A 17,624-nucleotide genomic window follows, 5' to 3' on the forward strand; every position below is an offset into this window, starting at 1 on the left:
TGCGCACAGTGCAATAATATGATGAAGTGTGGATATTTCTGCCACCCACATACAGGAAAACAGTTCCAAATAAATGACATTATTACGTGTTCCACCACCCATGTTATTTACATTATTAAATGTCCATGTGGGGTCAGCTATGTCGGTAAAACCTCCACTACAGGGATTATCCAGTCGCAGTACATTTTAATGACCTAAAGCATGACATTTCTACCTTTAGATTTTGTGGTATAGAGAGTTAAGATATCAGACAGGGGAGGTGATATTAATAATACTCTGAGTAGGGGAGTATGTTTTGGGATTTTCACCCTCCAGACATTATTTCCTAAAGGACTTAATGATGAAATGCCTATGTATGTTATGTTGTGAATTTGAACATGAATTATGTGCCTATTTAAGATTACTCTGATGTTTTTCGAACGATGTACCCAATGATTAATGAAAACTTGCTATGTCCTCATTGTGGTTTTACAGACGTGTTTAATACGTATTATACGTATTATTTATACACTTCTGTAATATTTATGAAATGCATATTGTTATATTTGGTAGCACTTATTTGTTTTTCCTTTGCCTCCAACTCCTTTCGATGTGTAAAACGGATGTGGGTGGGGCTAGGTCTCATTTTTTTTTAAATCACAAAAGCTCCGACGAAGGCCGATACGTAAGCTTATTAAATATCAGTGATACTATCAACAGCAGTGTGCGGTTTCCTTTTTTCTTTTTCTTTTGACATGGACACTTGAGTATGGTACAGTAGTATTGTGACAGCACTACTATCAAACCCCCTGGAGCTGACTGCAATGCATTGCTTGTCTGTCATACAATATACAGGAAGTTCCACTGATGTGGAGAAAAAAACAGACCACTGAAGAAGTAAATTATTTTCTGTCATGTTCAGTCCCAGTAAGCATTACATATACTTGAACTGTGTAGGCAGTGCCGGCCATGTCTGAAGCTGTCTATAGCAGACAATATGAATGATGTACAGTAGCACTGCCACATTGTTTTATTTGTACAAAAAGTGTTTAATTAGTCCAGGTTTGACTAATTTGAGGCCACATTATTAATTTACCAACAAGACAGGGGAATGTCTATCAATGTTAAAAATATATATATTTGCACATTATTGAGGTAGACCAGTTGAAGATGTTAATCATAACGGTAAAACCCAAAAAATCAAGTGTGACCTTTGCCGATCGACTTGCTAGCTCGTTATGGGGCCATTGGGTGGGAAACAGATACCTTTTAGTTTTCCCGAAGTCTATTATTGGTTTGACTGGCAAGCGGAGAGAACGGAGTGGCATCAACAGAACGGCATTATAGAAACAGAATGACCCACTGTGGAAATGATTTGTTTTATGCATGCGTTTATTTTCATTACAATCTCTCCAACATGTCTTAATCACATTCTGTCTATTTGTATGGCTCCCTGTTCTACAACTTGATAATAATGTTTGAAGTTGTGTCTATAAAAGAATGAAACAAATAATTATAATGCAGTCAGTCTGTCAGATGTGCCCATCGAACTGTAAAGGAAACAAGTAAATGTAACCAAATTTGAATATAGCAACATCAGAAGATGACAGAGGACTGATCAAAGGAGACACACGGGATGGGGGCATCATAAACACACTACAGACCCTAATTTTAAGTAGTAGAGGGGAATGCGGTTTTTAAAGTGTATAACATCAAGTTTCAGACATGAATGATTTGTGGTGTGTGTGTGTGTGTGTGTTAGGAGTGGGGAGGGTGTAAAACATGTCAAACGAGCTCACGAAAGTTGGGATCACAAATGGGTGTACAATCTATACATGAAAAATGAACAAATGTTTGTAGACTTATTAATAAATGTACAGATCTTCTGTAATGTACTGCACAAGGGTTCAGATGGATATTCTCTTTTTCCTTAAATTATTTTTTATAGCAACTGTTGCCCTTAAAAAAATACTGAAATGTAAAACATTTTCTCCCATGTAATATTTTTTGTAACTAAGATCAAACAAAAACTAATGTAACGAGGTCCTACAAAATACGGGTACCCTGTTTAAATAACTACAGAATATCCTAGTTTGTCTCATTCAAGTATATGTTGTGCATTACAACAACAACAAAAAACCAGGACAAACCAGGAAATAAACATATTGAACCATTACACGGCACATACCAAAAAAAGTGATATCTTGGTAATGTTGCTCATGGTACATACATCCAATACCATAAAATATCCAATAAATCAACACCATCAAGTAAATGGCAAACAGTTTTCAAGACAATCTGTACGCAGGAACCTATAGTGTATACACACTGTACTGAGAAGGACTGAACCATAGAAAGAAACAGATCATTCAAGAGTAACAATACTTAAGGACTTATATGTATGTATATATGTGTATGTATATATGTCTATATATACATGTCTATATATATATATAAATAATATAAAAATGTACTGCTACTAGCCCATTGAAACGCATTGAATAACAGATTTATATATGGAAAAACATCATTTTTGTTGTTGAAAGGAAGCATGTTTTGAAGTGTCTGTCCTATATATGAGATAAGAAAGATCAGGAAATTATAATATCTTTTAGCACATATTTAACCCCTTTTTTTACGCACTAAACTACTTCCATATACTCACTGGACAGTTTATTAGGTACACCCATCTAGTACCGGGTCGGACCGCCCTTTGCCTCCAGAACAGCCCGAATTCTTTAGGGCATTCTTCAAGGTGTCGGAAACATTCTAAAGGGATGTTGGTCCATGCTGACGCGAGGGAATCACGTAGTAGCTGCAGATTGGACGGCGATACATTCATGCTGCCAACAGCCTGTTCCATCTCATCCGAAAGATGCTCTATTGGGTTGAGGTCTGGGTACTGAGCCAGGCCACTCAAGTAAACTCTACTCGCTGTCATGTTCCATGCAATGTTTTTCCACTCCTCAATTGTCAAGTGGTGTAGAAGGCGTGTCCCCTGGTACCGCTTCTTCTTATTTTTAGCTGATAAGAGTGGAACCCAGTGTGGTCAAATGCTGCAATAGCCCATCCATGACAAGAATCGACAAGTTGTGTGTTCCAAAATGCCGTTCTGCACACCACTGTTGTACTGCAACGTTATTTGTCTGTTTGTGGCCCGCCTGTTAGCTTGCCGCTCTCCTTCGACCTCTTTCAATGAGCTGTTTTCACCCACACAACCATAGTGCGTGAAAAGCCCAGGAAGGCAGCCGTTTCTGAGATATTGGATCCGGTGCGCATCACACCGACGATCATACCACGCTCAAAGTCGCTTAGGTCACTCATTTTGCCAATTTTAGCATTCAATCGAACAGTAACTGAATACCTCAATGCCTGCCTGCCTGCTTTATATAGCAAGCCCTGGCCACGTGACTCACTGTCTGTAGAAGTGATCCATTTTCGTGAACGGGGTGGTGTACCTAATAAACTGTCTGGTGAGTGTATACTTCTATGAATTTTTTTTACTGCTACCGGGCGAGTCTTGTGGTACCGGGTGAGTATTCAGACAAGTCTTGTGAGGTATGTGGGCATCTCAGAGCAAATCATGTACGTGTTCGTGAGAGTCTCATCTTTCCATAGAGGAGTCATAATAGCTTCTAGGCCAAACCATTCGGACGCTACAGACGTTTTCGTGAGCCAATTTTAGGGATGTCTCATGGTTTGACAAACACAGCTGTAGCTCTGCCATCTTTCACCATAGAGGCTGACATCAGTGAATGTGGTGGATTGAGACGTAGCCCATGCAAAAAACAGATATCTCTTGCTTGGAGATTTTTATGAAGATGTTTAGATTATATGTTCACGGGGGCGCGAACATTGACTCCAGGGGGTTAATAACAAATATGTAAAAAAATATGGCTTTGAAAAAAAATATACGATAAAAAAAAAAAATCTTTCTCATGTATACAGTGCATTCCAAAAGTATTCAGACCACTTGACTTTAAAATGTTGTTAGGTTACAGCCTTCTAAAATGTATGAAATAAAACATCTCAATCTACACACAATACCCCATAATGACAAAGCCAAAACAAATTGAGACATTTTTGCAAATGTATGAAAAATAAAAACTGAAATACCTTATTTACGTAAGTATTCAGACCCTTTGCTATGAGACTCAAAATTGAGCTCAGGTGCATCCTGTTTCCATTGATCATCCTTGAGATGTTTCTACAACTTGATTGGAGTCCACCTGTGGTAAATTCAATTGATTGGACATGATTTGTAAAGGCACACACCTGTCTATATACAGTGGGGCAAAAAAGTATTTAGTCAGCCACCAATTGTGCAAGTTCTCCCACTTAAAAAGATGAGAGAGGCCTGTAATTTTCATCATAGGTACACTGCAACTATGACAGACAAAATGAGAAAAAAAAATCCAGAAAATCAGATTGTAGGATTTTTAATGAATTAATTTGCAAATTATGGTGGAAAATAAGTATTTGGTCACCTACAAACAAGCAAGATTTCTGGCTCTCACAGACCTGTAACGTCTTCTTTAAGAGGCTCCTCTGTCCTCCACTCGTTACCTGTATTAATGGCACCTGTTTGAACTTGTTATCAGTATAAAAGACACCGGTCCACAACCTCAAACAGTCACACTCCAAACTCCACTATGGCCAAGACCAAAGAGCTGTCAAAGGACACCAGAAACAAAATTGTAGACCTGCACCAGGCTGGGAAGACTAAATCTGCAATAGGTAAGCAGCTTGGTTTGAAGAAATCAACTGTGGGAGCAATTATTAGGAAATGGAAGACATACAAGACCACTGATAATCTCTCTCGATCTGGGGCTCCACGCAAGATCTCACCCCGTGGGGTCAAAATGATCACAAGAACGGTGAGCAAAAATCCCAGAACCACACGGGGGGACCTAGTGAATGACCTGCAGAGAGCTGGGACCAAAGTAACAAAGCCTACCATCAGTAACACACTACGCCGCCAGGGACTCAAATCCTGCAGTGCCAGACGTATCCACCTGCTTAAGCCAGTACATGTACAAAAGGTAGATCCAAGATGGCGTAGCAGTGTAGACGTGTTTGTTTAGTCCTCTCGTGTATGTTTGTATTTTTCGTATTTCTTGTATATATAAATAAAATAAAAAATAAAAAAACTTTTCGATTTTTAATTCGATTATACCTTCTGGTAACCTACCTCACCCAATGTGATACGGAATCGCTATTATTTTTTAACTTTGGAACACATTCAAGAACCCCCAGTAGCTAACCAGCTAATCAGCTACAAGCTATTTAGCCATTTTTAGCCGCTGCTAGCAGCTTTTACCTTCTGCACAGACACCAGCCCTGTTATTAGCCTGGATATTACTCACCAATTTACCAGCATCGGACTGTCTCTCGACAACAACGCCGGATTCCTGCCGTAATCCCTGAGCCACAACTTCTGATCCTCGCAGCTAGCTTGCAGCTAGCGCAGCTAGCGCCACTGCCACGAAGCTAGCACCAGTTAGCAAACACAATTCTACAATCACAACCTCTCTTTCGCCATCGCCATCCGGCTTGGATTCTCTGTCGACACCACCACGTCTGGTCTGCAGACGAATACCCCATCCGCTGTGCCCTCAACCGGCCTCCGTCTGAGCAGACCCCCTCCGTCTGAGCAGACCACCCCCCGGGCTACTAACTTTAAACGCTGCGTGCTAGCTTAGTGGCGGCTTCCCTGCTCCATCTACGGCTGCCCCCCTGGACACTATGATCACTTGGCTACATAGCTGATGCCTGCCGGACTGTCCATTAATTCACGGTACTCCATTCTGTTTATTTGTGTTTTATCTGTCGGCTCTGTGTTTTAACTCAGGCTCTGTGTGTAGTTAATCCGACCCTCTCTGCCTAGTCGTCGTCATTTTTACCTGCTGTTGCTGTGTTAGCTGACTAGCTGCTGTTCTCACCTGTTGTTTTAGCTAGCTCTCCCAATCAAGACCTGCAATCACTTTATGCCTTACTGTATGTCTCTCTCAAATATCAATATGCCTTGTATACTGTTGTTCAGGCTAGTTATCATTGTTTTGGTTTGCAATGGACCCCGTAGTTCCACTCTCCGTACCTCTGATACCTCCTTTGTCCCACCTCCCACACATGCGGTGACCTCACCCATTGAGACCAGCATGTCCAGAGATACAACCTCTCTTATCATCACCCAGTGCCTGGGCTTGCCTCCGCTGTACCCGTGCCCCACCATACCCCTGTCTGCACATTATGCCCAGAATCTATTCTATCACGGCCATATATCTGCTCCTTTTATTCCTTGTCCCCAACGCTCTAGGCGACCAGTTTTGATAGCCTTTAGCCGCACCCTCATCCTACTAATCCTCTGTTCCTCGGGTGATGTGGAGGTAAACCCAGGCCCTGCATGTCCCCAGGCACCCTCATTTGTTGACTTCTGTGATCGAAAAAGCCTTGGCCTCATGCATGTCAACATCAGAAGCCTCCTCCCTAAGTTTGTCTTACTCACCGCTTTAGCACACTCTGCCAACCCTGATGTCCTTGCCGTGTCTGAATCCTGGCTTAGGAAGGCCACCAAAAATTCGGAGATTTCCATACCCAACTATAACACTTTCCGTCAAGATAGAACTGCCAAAGGGGGAGGAGTTGCAATCTACTGCAGGGATAGCCTGCAAAGTTCTGTCATACTTTCCAGGTCTATGCCCAAACAGTTCGAACTTCTAATTTTAAAAATTAATCTCTCCAGAAATAAGTCTCTCACTGTTGCCGCCTGCTACCGACCCCCCTCAGCTCCCAGCTGTGCCCTGGACACCATATGTGAATTGATCACCCCCCATCTAGCTTCAGAGGTTGTTCTGTTAGGTGACCTAAACTGGGATATGCTTAACACCCCGGCAGTCCTACAATCTAAGCTAGATGCCCTCAATCTCACACAAATCATCAAGGAACCCACCAGGTACAACCCTAAATCCGTAAACATGTGCACCCTAATAGACATTATCCTGACCAACTTGCCCTCCAAATACACCTCTGCTGTCTTCAATCAAGATCTCAGCGATCACTGCCTCATTCCCTGTATCCGCTACGGGTCCGCGGTCAAACAACCACCCCTCATCACTGTCAAACGCTCCCTAAAACACTTCTGCGAGCAGGCCTTTCTAATCGACCTGGCCCGGGTACCCTGGAAGGATATTGACCTCATCCCGTCAGTTGAGGATGCCTGGTCATTCTTTAAAAGTTACTTCCTCACCATATTAGACAAGCATGCTCCGTTCAAAAAATGCAGAACCAAGAACAGATATAGCCCTTGGTTCACTCCAGACCTGACTGCCCTCGACCAGCACAAAAACATCCTGTGGCGAACTGCAATAGCATCGAAGAGCCCCCGCGATATGCAACTGTTCAGGGAAGTCAGGAACCAATACACGCAGTCAGTCAGGAAAGCAAAGGCCAGCTTTTTCAAGCAGAAATTTGCATCCTGTAGCTCTAACTCCAAAAAGTTCTGGGATACTGTAAAGTCCATGGAGAACAAGAGCACCTCCTCCCAGCTGCCCACTGCACTGAGGCTAGGTAACACGGTCACCACCGATAAATCCGTGATAATCGAAAACTTCAACAAGCATTTCTCAATGGCTGGCCATGCCTTCCTCCTGGCGACTCCAACCTTGGCCAACAGCCCCGCCCCCCCCCCGCTGCTACTCGCCCAAGCCTCCCCAGCTTCTCCTTTACCCAAATCCAGATAGCAGATGTTCTGAAAGAGCTGGAAAACCTGGACCCATACAAATCAGCTGGGCTTGACAATCTGGACCCCCTATTTCTGAAACTGTCCGCCGCCATTGTCGCACCCCCGATTACCAGCCTGTTCAACCTCTCCTTCGTATCATCTGAGATCCCCAAGGATTGGAAAGCTGCCGCGGTCATCCCCCTCTTCAAAGGGGGAGACACCCTGGACCCAAACTGTTACAGACCTATATCCATCCTGCCCTGCCTATCTAAGGTCTTCGAAAGCCAAGTCAACAAACAGATCACTGACCATCTCGAATCCCACCGTACCTTCTCCGCTGTGCAATCCGGTTTCCGAGCCGGTCACGGGTGCACCTCAGCCACGCTCAAGGTACTAAACGATATCATAACCGCCATCGATAAAAGACAGTACTGTGCAGCCGTCTTCATCGACCTGGCCAAGGCTTTCGACTCTGTCAATCACCATATTCTTATCGGCAGACTCAGTAGCCTCGGTTTTTCTAATGACTGCCTTGCCTGGTTCACCAACTACTTTGCAGACAGAGTTCAGTGTGTCAAATCGGAGGGCATGTTGTCCGGTCCTCTGGCAGTCTCTATGGGGGTACCACAGGGTTCAATTCTCGGGCCGACTCTTTTCTCTGTATATATCAATGATGTTGCTCTTGCTGCGGGCGATTCCCTGATCCACCTCTACGCAGACGACACCATTCTGTATACTTCTGGCCCTTCCTTGGACACTGTGCTATCTAACCTCCAAACGAGCTTCAATGCCATACAACACTCCTTCCGTGGCCTCCAACTGCTCTTAAACGCTAGTAAAACCAAATGCATGCTTTTCAACCGTTCGCTGCCTGCACCCGCACGCCCGACTAGCATCACCACCCTGGACGGTTCCGACCTAGAATATGTGGACATCTATAAGTACCTAGGTGTCTGGCTAGACTGCAAACTCTCCTTCCAGACTCATATCAAACATCTCCAATCCAAAATCAAATCTAGAGTCGGCTTTCTATTTCGCAACAAAGCCTCCTTCACTCACGCCGCCAAACTTACCCTAGTAAAACTGACTATCCTACCGATCCTCGACTTCGGCAATGTCATCTACAAAATAGCTTCCAATACTCTACTCAGCAAACTGGATGCAGTTTATCACAGTGCCATCCGTTTTGTTACTAAAGCACCTTATACGACCCACCACTGCGACCTGTATGCCCTAGTCGGCTGGCCCTCGCTACATGTTCGTCGTCAGACCCACTGGCTCCAGGTCATCTACAAGGCTATGCTAGGTAAAGTGCCGCCTTATCTCAGTTCACTGGTCACGATGGCTACACCCACCCGTAGCACGCGCTCCAGCAGGTGTATCTCACTGATCATCCCGAAAGCCAAAACCTCATTTGGACGCCTTTCCTTCCAGTTCTCTGCTGCCTGCGACTGGAACGAATTGCAAAAATCTCTGAAGTTGGAGACTTTATCTCCCTCAACAACTTTAAACATCTGCTATCCGAGCAGCTAACCGATCGCTGCAGCTGTACATAGTCCATCGGTATATAGCCCACCCAATTTACCTACCTCACCCCCCATACTGCTTTTATTTATTTACTTTTCTGCTCTTTTGCACACCAGTATCTCTACTTCAGGGGTGTCAAACTCAAATACCCAGTGGGCCAAAATGTAAAACCTGAACAAAGTCGCGGGCCAACATTGAACAAATGAACCTTTTAATATGGACCCAAACAAGTTTTGCTTTAACATTGAATATGGAACAAGCATCGCTTATTACCATACAATATATAATTTAATAGTGGAGACATGCAAAATCGAATTTCAAATGAAAAAACACATCAATGGCATTCATTTATTAAATAAATGAAATGTAAATAAAAATCGTATGCCTCTTTTCTATTTGCAGCCTTCTGATTTAAATACCAAAATATTTTTTTTTACAAATAAAATGATAATAAATCAATCAACCATTCAAGCCCATGCCTTGTAGCAAGAAAAAGTGCACAAAGAAAACGTTAATTATTGCACACTGATCTAATCTGATGTGCCCAAGCCAGATACCTGGCATCTCTTCTTGGATGCTAGTTCATCAATGTCTGGGCTCAGGCTCTGAGCTGAAGAAATCCTCAGTATCGAGCGAAGGTGTTCATCAGTCAGACGTCTCCTGTGAGTTGTTTTGGTCATCTTCATCGAGGAGAAAAGTTGCTCGCATAGATAAGTGCTGCCGAACATGGAGAGCATCTGAGCAGCTTGGGTGCGGAGCTGAGGCATTGTGTCAGGGATGAACCGTGGAAACTGTGCGGCGCCCACAGCATCATACTTTGACTTCAGCGTGTCGTTGCACTGGAGTTCAATCAGCTCCATTTGGATGTTGGTTGGTGCATTTTCCACATCAACTGCGAAGGGATTACTAAGCAGTTCAAACCTACATTTCTGGACATCGAAATCGGCAAATCGCCGGCTAAACTCAGCGGCGAGAACACTGAGTTTTTCAGCAAACTGTGCGCATGGGAACACGGCGGTAGAGATCTGCGCTTTTATGGTTTGGCAGCAGGGAAAATGGCAATGGTTTCCTTGCAGCATCTGATTCTCCCACAGGCACAGTTTAGTTTTAAAGGCCCTCACTGCAGCGTACATGTCTGTGATGATGCGCCCCCGCCCCTGAAGCTGCAGGTTCAGCGCATCGAGATGGCTCGAGATGTCACAGAGAAAGATATTCTGCCTCCCACTTGTCCAGAAAGCTCCTGTTTTCTGCCTTTCTTTTCGCCATTTTTGGGAAGGGATAGCGCGCTGACAGTTGTAGCGTCTATGTTGCTATGACTACTGTCACAGAGGAGAGGGCGTTTCTGGGTCCTGTCCTGATTGGCGCGCGAAAACAACAGCAGAGCATTATGGGATTCGTAGTATTAGCGGTGAATGCGCTGTATAATACCGGCGGGCCAGCTCTAGTAGTAATTTGGTATTGTCTCGCGGGCCAAATATAATTACCCCGCGGGCCAAATTTGGCCCGCGGGCCAGAGTTTGACACCCATGCTCTACTTGCACATGATCATCTGATGATTTATCACTCCAGTGTTAATCTGCTAAATTGTAATTATTCGATTTATTGCCTACCTCCTCATGCCTTTTGCACACATTGTATATAGATTCTCTTTTTTTCTACCATGTTATTGACTTGTTTATTGTTTACCCCATGTGTAACTCTGTGTTGTTGTCTGTTCACACTGCTATGCTTTATCTTGGCCAGGTCGCAGTTGCAAATGAGAACTTGTTCTCAACTAGCCTACCTGGTTAAATAAAGGTGAAATAAAAAAAATTAAAATAAATGTCCAGGCCCGTCTGAAGTTTACTAGAGAGCATTTGGATGATCCAGAAGAAGATTGGGAGAATGTCATATGGTCAGATGAAACCAAAATACAACATTTTGGTAAAAACTCAACTCGTCGTGTTTGGAGGACAAAGAATGCTGAGTTGCATCCAAAGAACACCATACCTACTGTAAAGCATGGGGGTGGAAACATCATGCTTTGGGGCTGTTTTTCTGCAAAGGGACCAGGACGACTGATCCGTGTGAAGGAAAGAATGAATGGGGCCATAGATCGTGAGATTTTGAGTCAAACCCTCCTTCCATCAGCAAGGGCATTGAAGATGAAACGTGGCTGGGTCTTTCAGCATGACAATGATCCCAAACACACCGCCCGGGCAACGAAGGAGTGGCTTCGTAAGAAGCATTTCAAGGTCCTGGAGTGGCCTAGCCAGTCTCCAGATTTCAACCCCATAGAAAATCTTTGGAGGGAGTTGAAAGCCCGTGTTGCCCAGCAACAGCCCCAAAACATCACTGCTCTAGAGGAGATCTGCATGGAGGAATGGGCCAAAATACCAGCAACAGTGTGTGAAAACCTTGTGAAGACTTACAGAAAACGTTTGACCTCTGTCATTGCCAACAAAGTGTATATAACAAAGTATTGAGATAAACTTTTGTTATTGACCAAATACTTATTTTCCACCATAATTTGCAAATAAATTCATTAAAAATCCTACAATGTGATTTTCTGAAGAAAAAAACCTCATTTTGTCTGTCATAGTTGAAGTGTACCTATGATGAAAATTACAGGCCTCTCTCATCTTTTTAAGTGGGAGAACTTGCACAATTGGTGGCTGACTAAATACTTTTTTACCCCACTGTAAGTCCCACAGTTGACAGTGGCATGTCAGAGCAAAAACCAAGCCATGAGGTCGAATTGTCAGTTGAGCTCCGAGACAGGATTGTGTCGAGGCACAGATCTGGGGAAGGTTACCAAAACATTTCTGCAGCATTGACCATGCCCAAGAACACAGTGACCTCCATCATTCTTAAATGGAAGAAGTTTGAAACCACCAAGGCTCTTCCTGGAGCTGGTCGTCCAGACAAACTGAGGAATCAGGCGAGAAGGGCCTTGGTCAGGGAGGTGACCAAGAACCTGATGGTCACTCTGACAGTGTACCTCTGTGGAGATAGGAAAATCTTCCAGAAGGACAACCATCTCTGCAGCGCTCCACCAAACAGGTTTTTAATGGTAGAGTGGCCAGACGGAAGCCACTCCTCAGAAAAAGGCACATGACAGCCCGCTTGGAGTTTGCCGAAAGGCACCGAAAGGAAACAAGAATATCTAGTTTGATGAAACCAAGATTGAAATCTTTGGCCAGAATACCAAGCGTCATGTCTGGAGGAAACCTGGCAACATCCCTATGGTGAAGCATGGTGGTGGCAGCATCATGCTGGGGGGATGTTTTTCAGCGGCAGGGACTGGGAGACCAGTCAGGATCGAGGGAAAGACGAATGGAGCAAAGTACAGCGAGATCCTTGATGAAAACCTGGTCCAGAGCGCTCAGGACCTTAGACTGGGGCGAAGGTTCACCTTCCAACAGTACAACGACCCTAAGCACACAGACAAGACAACGCAGGACTGGCTTCGGGACAATTCTCTAGATATATCCTTGAGTGGCCCAGCCAGAGCACGGACTTGAACCCGATCTAACATCTCTGGAGAAACCTGAAAATAGCTGTGCAGCGACACTCCCCATCTAATCTGACAGAGCTTGAGAGGATCTGCAGAGAAGAATGGAAGAAACTCCCCAAATACAGGTATGCCAAGCTTGTAGCGTCATACCAAACAAGACGAGGCCATAATCGCTGCCAAAGGTGCTTCAACAAAGTACTGACTAAAGGGTCTGAATACTTATGTAAATAAGATATTTCAATTTTACATTTTTAATACATATGCAAACATTTCTAAAAATCTGTTGTTGCTTTGTCATGATGGGGTATTGTGTGTAGATTGATGAGGGGGAAAAAATCGATGTAATCCATTTTAGAATAAGCCAAAATGTGGAAAAAGTCAAGGGGTCGGAATACTTTGAATGCACTGTAAGTGCAATGTGCATCACGTCTGTTTCCTTTCTTAAAAGACGTAGAATAAAGAGTAAACATTTTTTGGGGGGAATGTGTTATAGTGGAGTGGCTTTGGCCTTTAGTGTTTTTCTCAATGTGCATGTTCTTTTTATATAAGCATGCATTGATGAGGCCCAGGGTGATGTTCATTAGAGCACCAAACGGGAGAAAACAGACTGAAACGGAAGGAATAACTGGACTTAAAAACATAATTTTGCCTTCCATTGCAAAACGTTTCCCACCGAGTGCCCTAATAAACACCACCCAGGTCATGGTAAAGTGGACAGTTGTGGCTCCCTTTGGGAAGCCCAATGCTGCCTGGTCAAATCATATAGTTTTTCTTGAGCACCTCCAGGTACTGCTGTGTGGCCCTGCTGACCGGGTCCTCCACCACACTGAGACCCCAACCCAGGCTAGTAGGGGAGCCCGAGGCAGAGCCCACCGGAGACATCCGGGCAGAGCCCTCAAGCTCTGCTGTCGCTGAAGAGAGAGAAGACAGTGAGGGGAGAAAGAGAGAGACGGAGAGAGAAAGAAATGCTTAAAGGTTATGAACAGTCAAAATCATGTTTTTCAAGGAATTGGTAGATATTTGGATGAAAACAGATCAAAGTATGAAAAATGACTGTTTCTACATTGATAAAGTTTGATCATAAAGTTACTGGTCCCCTCCCCCATGTCAAACACTTGGATTCAGGAGTCGGGATTATTAAGGGGATAGAGTGGCATCACCCTAATGCTTGTTTAAATACACCAACGGTAACATCATATTCTATTACCTAATTTAAATAAGGATGTAACCAACATCGAAGGTGTGTTTTCAGAGGGGCGTGGTTTATAAAGCTAGATACAGTTGAAGTCGGAAGTTGACATACACTTAGGTTGGAGTCCACTCCACAAATTTCTTGTTAACAAACTATAGTTTTGGCAAGTCGGTAAGGATATCTACCTTGTGCAAGACAAGTAATTTTTCCAACAATCGTTAACAGATTATTTCATTTAGAATTCACTGTATCACAATTCCAGTGGGTCAGAAGTTTACATACACTAAGTTGACTGTGCCTTTAAACAGCTTGGAAAATTCCAGAAAATTATATCATGGCTTTAGAAGCTTCTGATAGGCTAATTGACATAATTTGAGTCAATTGGAGGTGTACCTGTGGATGTATTTCAAGGCCTACCTTCAAACTCAGTGCCTCTTTGCTTGACATCATGGGAAAATCAGAAGAAATCAGCCAAGACCTCAGAAAAAAAAATGTAGACCTCCATAAGTCTGGTTCATCCTTGGGAGTAATTTCCAAACGTCCGAAGGTACCATGTTCATTTGTACAAACAATAGTACGCAAGTATAAACACCATGGGACCACGCAGTCGTCATACCGCTCAGGAAGGAGACGCGTTCTGTCTCCTAGAGATGAACGTACTTTGGTGCGAAAAGTGCAAATCAATCCCAGAACAATAGCAAAGGACCTCGTGAAGATGTTGGACCACCTGAAAGGCCGCTCAGCAAAGAATAAGCCACTGCTCCAAAACCGATATCAAAAAAGTACTTTTGGGGGAAATGTCCTCTGGTCTGATGAAACAAAAATAGAACTGTTTGGCCATAATAACCATCGTTATGTTTGGAGGAAAAAGGGGGAGGCTTGCAAACCGAAGAACACCAAACCAACCGTGAAGCACGGGGGTGCTTTGCTGCAGGAGGGACTGGTGCACTTCACAAAATAGATGGCATCACGAGGGAAGGAAATTATGTGGATATATTGAAGCAACATCTCAAGATATCAGTCAGGAAGTTAAAGCTTGGTCGCAAATGGGTCTTCCAAATGGACAATGACCCCAAGCATACTTCCAAAGTTGTCGCAAAATGGCTTAAGGACAACAAGGTCAAGCCTTGACCTCAATCCTATAGAAAATTTGTGGGCAGAACTGAAAAAGCGTGTACGAGCAAGGAGGCCTACAAACCTGACTCAGTTACACCAGCTCTGTCATGAGGAATGGGCCAAAATTCACCCAACTTATTGTGGGAAGCTTGTGGAAGGCTACCTGAAAAGTTTGACCCAAGTTAAACAATTTAAAGGCAATGCTACCAAATACTAATTGAGTGTATGTAAACTTCTGACCCACTGGGAATGTGAATAAATAAATAAAAGCTGAAATAAATAATTCTCCACTATTCTTCTGACATTTCACATTCTTAAAATAAAGTGGTGATCCTAACTGACCTAAAACAGGGAATTCTTTACAAGGATTAAATGTCAGGAATTGTGAAAAACTGAGTTTAAATGTATTTGGCTAAGGTGTATGTAAACTTACGACTTTAGCTGTAGCTACTCTACTTGTGCCAAAATTGTACTGTAGGGAGTCAGCAAATATAATTAAAAGTACACAATATTCATCTATGGCAAAGATACTTAAACAGTACCAGTCAAAAGTTTGGACAGACCTTCTCATTCAAAGGTTTTTCTTTATTTTACTATTTTCTACATTGTAGAATAATAATGAAGAGATCAAAAAAATGAAATAACACATATAGAGTCATGTAGAAACCAAAAAAGTGTTAAACAAATCAAAATATATTTTATATTTGAGATTCATCGAAGTTGCCACCCTTTGCCTTGATGACATTCAAAGTTCGTACTGTTAGGTGACCTAAACTGGGACATGCTTAACACCCCGGACATCCTACAATCTAAGCTAGATTCCCTCAATCTCACACAAACTATCAAGGAACCTATCTGGTACAACCCTAAATCCGTAACCACGGGCACCCTCTTAGATATCATCCTGACCAACCTGCCCTATAAATACACCTCTGTCTTCAACCAGGATCTCAGCGATCACTGCCTCATTGCCTGCGTGCGTAATGGGTCCGTGGTCAAACGACCACCCCTCATCACTGTCAAACGCTCCCTAAAACACTTCAGCGAGCAGGCCTTTCCAATCGACTTGTCCCGGGTATCCTGGGAGGACATTGACCTTATCCCGTCAGTAGAAGATGCCTGGTTGCTCTTCAAAAGTGCTTTCCTCACCATCTAAATAAGCATGCCCCATTCAAAAAATGTAGAACTAAGAACAGATAAAGCCCTTGGTTCACCCCAGACTTGACTGCCCTTGACCAAAAATATCCTGTGGCGTTCTGCATTAGCATCGAATAGCCCCCGCAACATGCAACTTTTCAGGGAAGTCAGGAACCAATATACTCAGGCAGTGCGGAAAGCTAAGGCTAGCATTTTCAAACAGAAATTTGCATCCTGTAGAACTAATTCCAAAAAGTTTTGGAACACTAATGTCCATGGAGAATAAAATCACCTCCTCCCAGCTGCCCACTGCTCTGAGGACTTATAGATGACCAGCAAACTGGATGTAGTCTATCACAGTGCCATCCATTTTGTCACCAAAGCCTCATATACTACCCACCACTGCGACCTGTATGCTCTCGTTGGCTGGCCCTCACTACATAGTAGTCGCCAAACCCACTGGCTCCAGGTCATCTATAAGTCTTTGCTAGGTATCGATCACTCCAGTGTTAATGCTAAATTGTAATTAATTCGCCTCTATGGCCTATTTATTGCCTTACCTCCCTACTTTTCTACATTTGCACACACTGTACATAGATTTTTCTATTGTGATATTGACTGTACATTTGTTTATGTGTAACTCTGTGTTGTTTTTGTTGCACTGCCTTGCTTTATATTGGCCAGGTCGCAGTTGTAAATGAGAACTTGTTCTCTACTGGCCTACCTGGTAAAAAAAAAACGGGGAAAAAAAATTACAAAAAATGTGGAATGCATTTCAATTGCTAAAAGTTATTTTTGTGGAATTTATTTCCTTCTTAATGCGTTTGAGCCAATCAGATGTGTTGTGACACGGTAGGGGTGGTATACAGAAGATAGCCCTATTTGTTAAAAGACCAAGTCCATATTATGGCAAGAACAGCTCAACTAAGCAAAGAGAAATGACAGTCCATCATTACTTTAAGACATGAAGGTCAGTCAATCCTGAAGGACACCAACAAGAAGAAGAGACTTGTTTTGGCCAAGAAACACGAGCAATGGACATAAGACTGGTGGAAATCTGTTCTTCGGCCTGATGAGTCCAAATTTGAGATTTTTGGTAGCAACCGCCGTGTCTTTGTGAGACGCAGAGTAGGTGACCTGATGATCTCTGCATGTGTGGTTTCCACCGTGAAGCATGGAGGAGGAGTTGTGATGGTGTGGGGGTGCTTTGCTGGGGACACGGTCAGTGATTGATTAAGGCACACTTAACTAGCATGGCTACCACAGCATTCTGCAGCGATACGCCATCCCATCTGGTTTGCGCTTAGTGGGACAATCATTTGTTTTTCAACAGGACAATGACACAACACACCTCCAGGCTGTGTAAGGGCTATTTGACCAAGAAGGAGAGTGATGGAGTGCTTCATCAGATGACCTGGCCTCCACAATCACCAGACCTCAACCCAATTGAGATGATT

The 17,624-nt window shown here is 43.4% G+C and overlaps 1 protein-coding gene across 3 annotated transcripts in view; it reads right to left on the bottom strand.

Annotated features, from left to right (window-relative positions):
* Positions 1 to 1,353: 1,353 nt before the first annotated feature.
* Positions 1,354 to 17,624, bottom strand: part of ankrd26 (ankyrin repeat domain containing 26) — a 114,424-nt gene continuing 98,153 nt past the window's right edge. For all 3 annotated transcript variants that reach the window (XM_071326810.1, XM_071326808.1, XM_071326809.1), the window contains one exon: positions 1,354 to 13,633. In XM_071326810.1, the coding sequence (XP_071182911.1) occupies positions 13,476 to 13,633 (158 nt within the window). In that variant the 3' untranslated portion in view covers positions 1,354 to 13,475. The remainder of the gene's footprint in view (positions 13,634 to 17,624) is intronic.

Source organism: Salvelinus alpinus, chromosome 9 (assembly GCF_045679555.1).
Source record: "Salvelinus alpinus chromosome 9, SLU_Salpinus.1, whole genome shotgun sequence".
In the NCBI taxonomy this organism is placed as follows: Eukaryota; Metazoa; Chordata; class Actinopteri; order Salmoniformes; family Salmonidae; genus Salvelinus; species Salvelinus alpinus.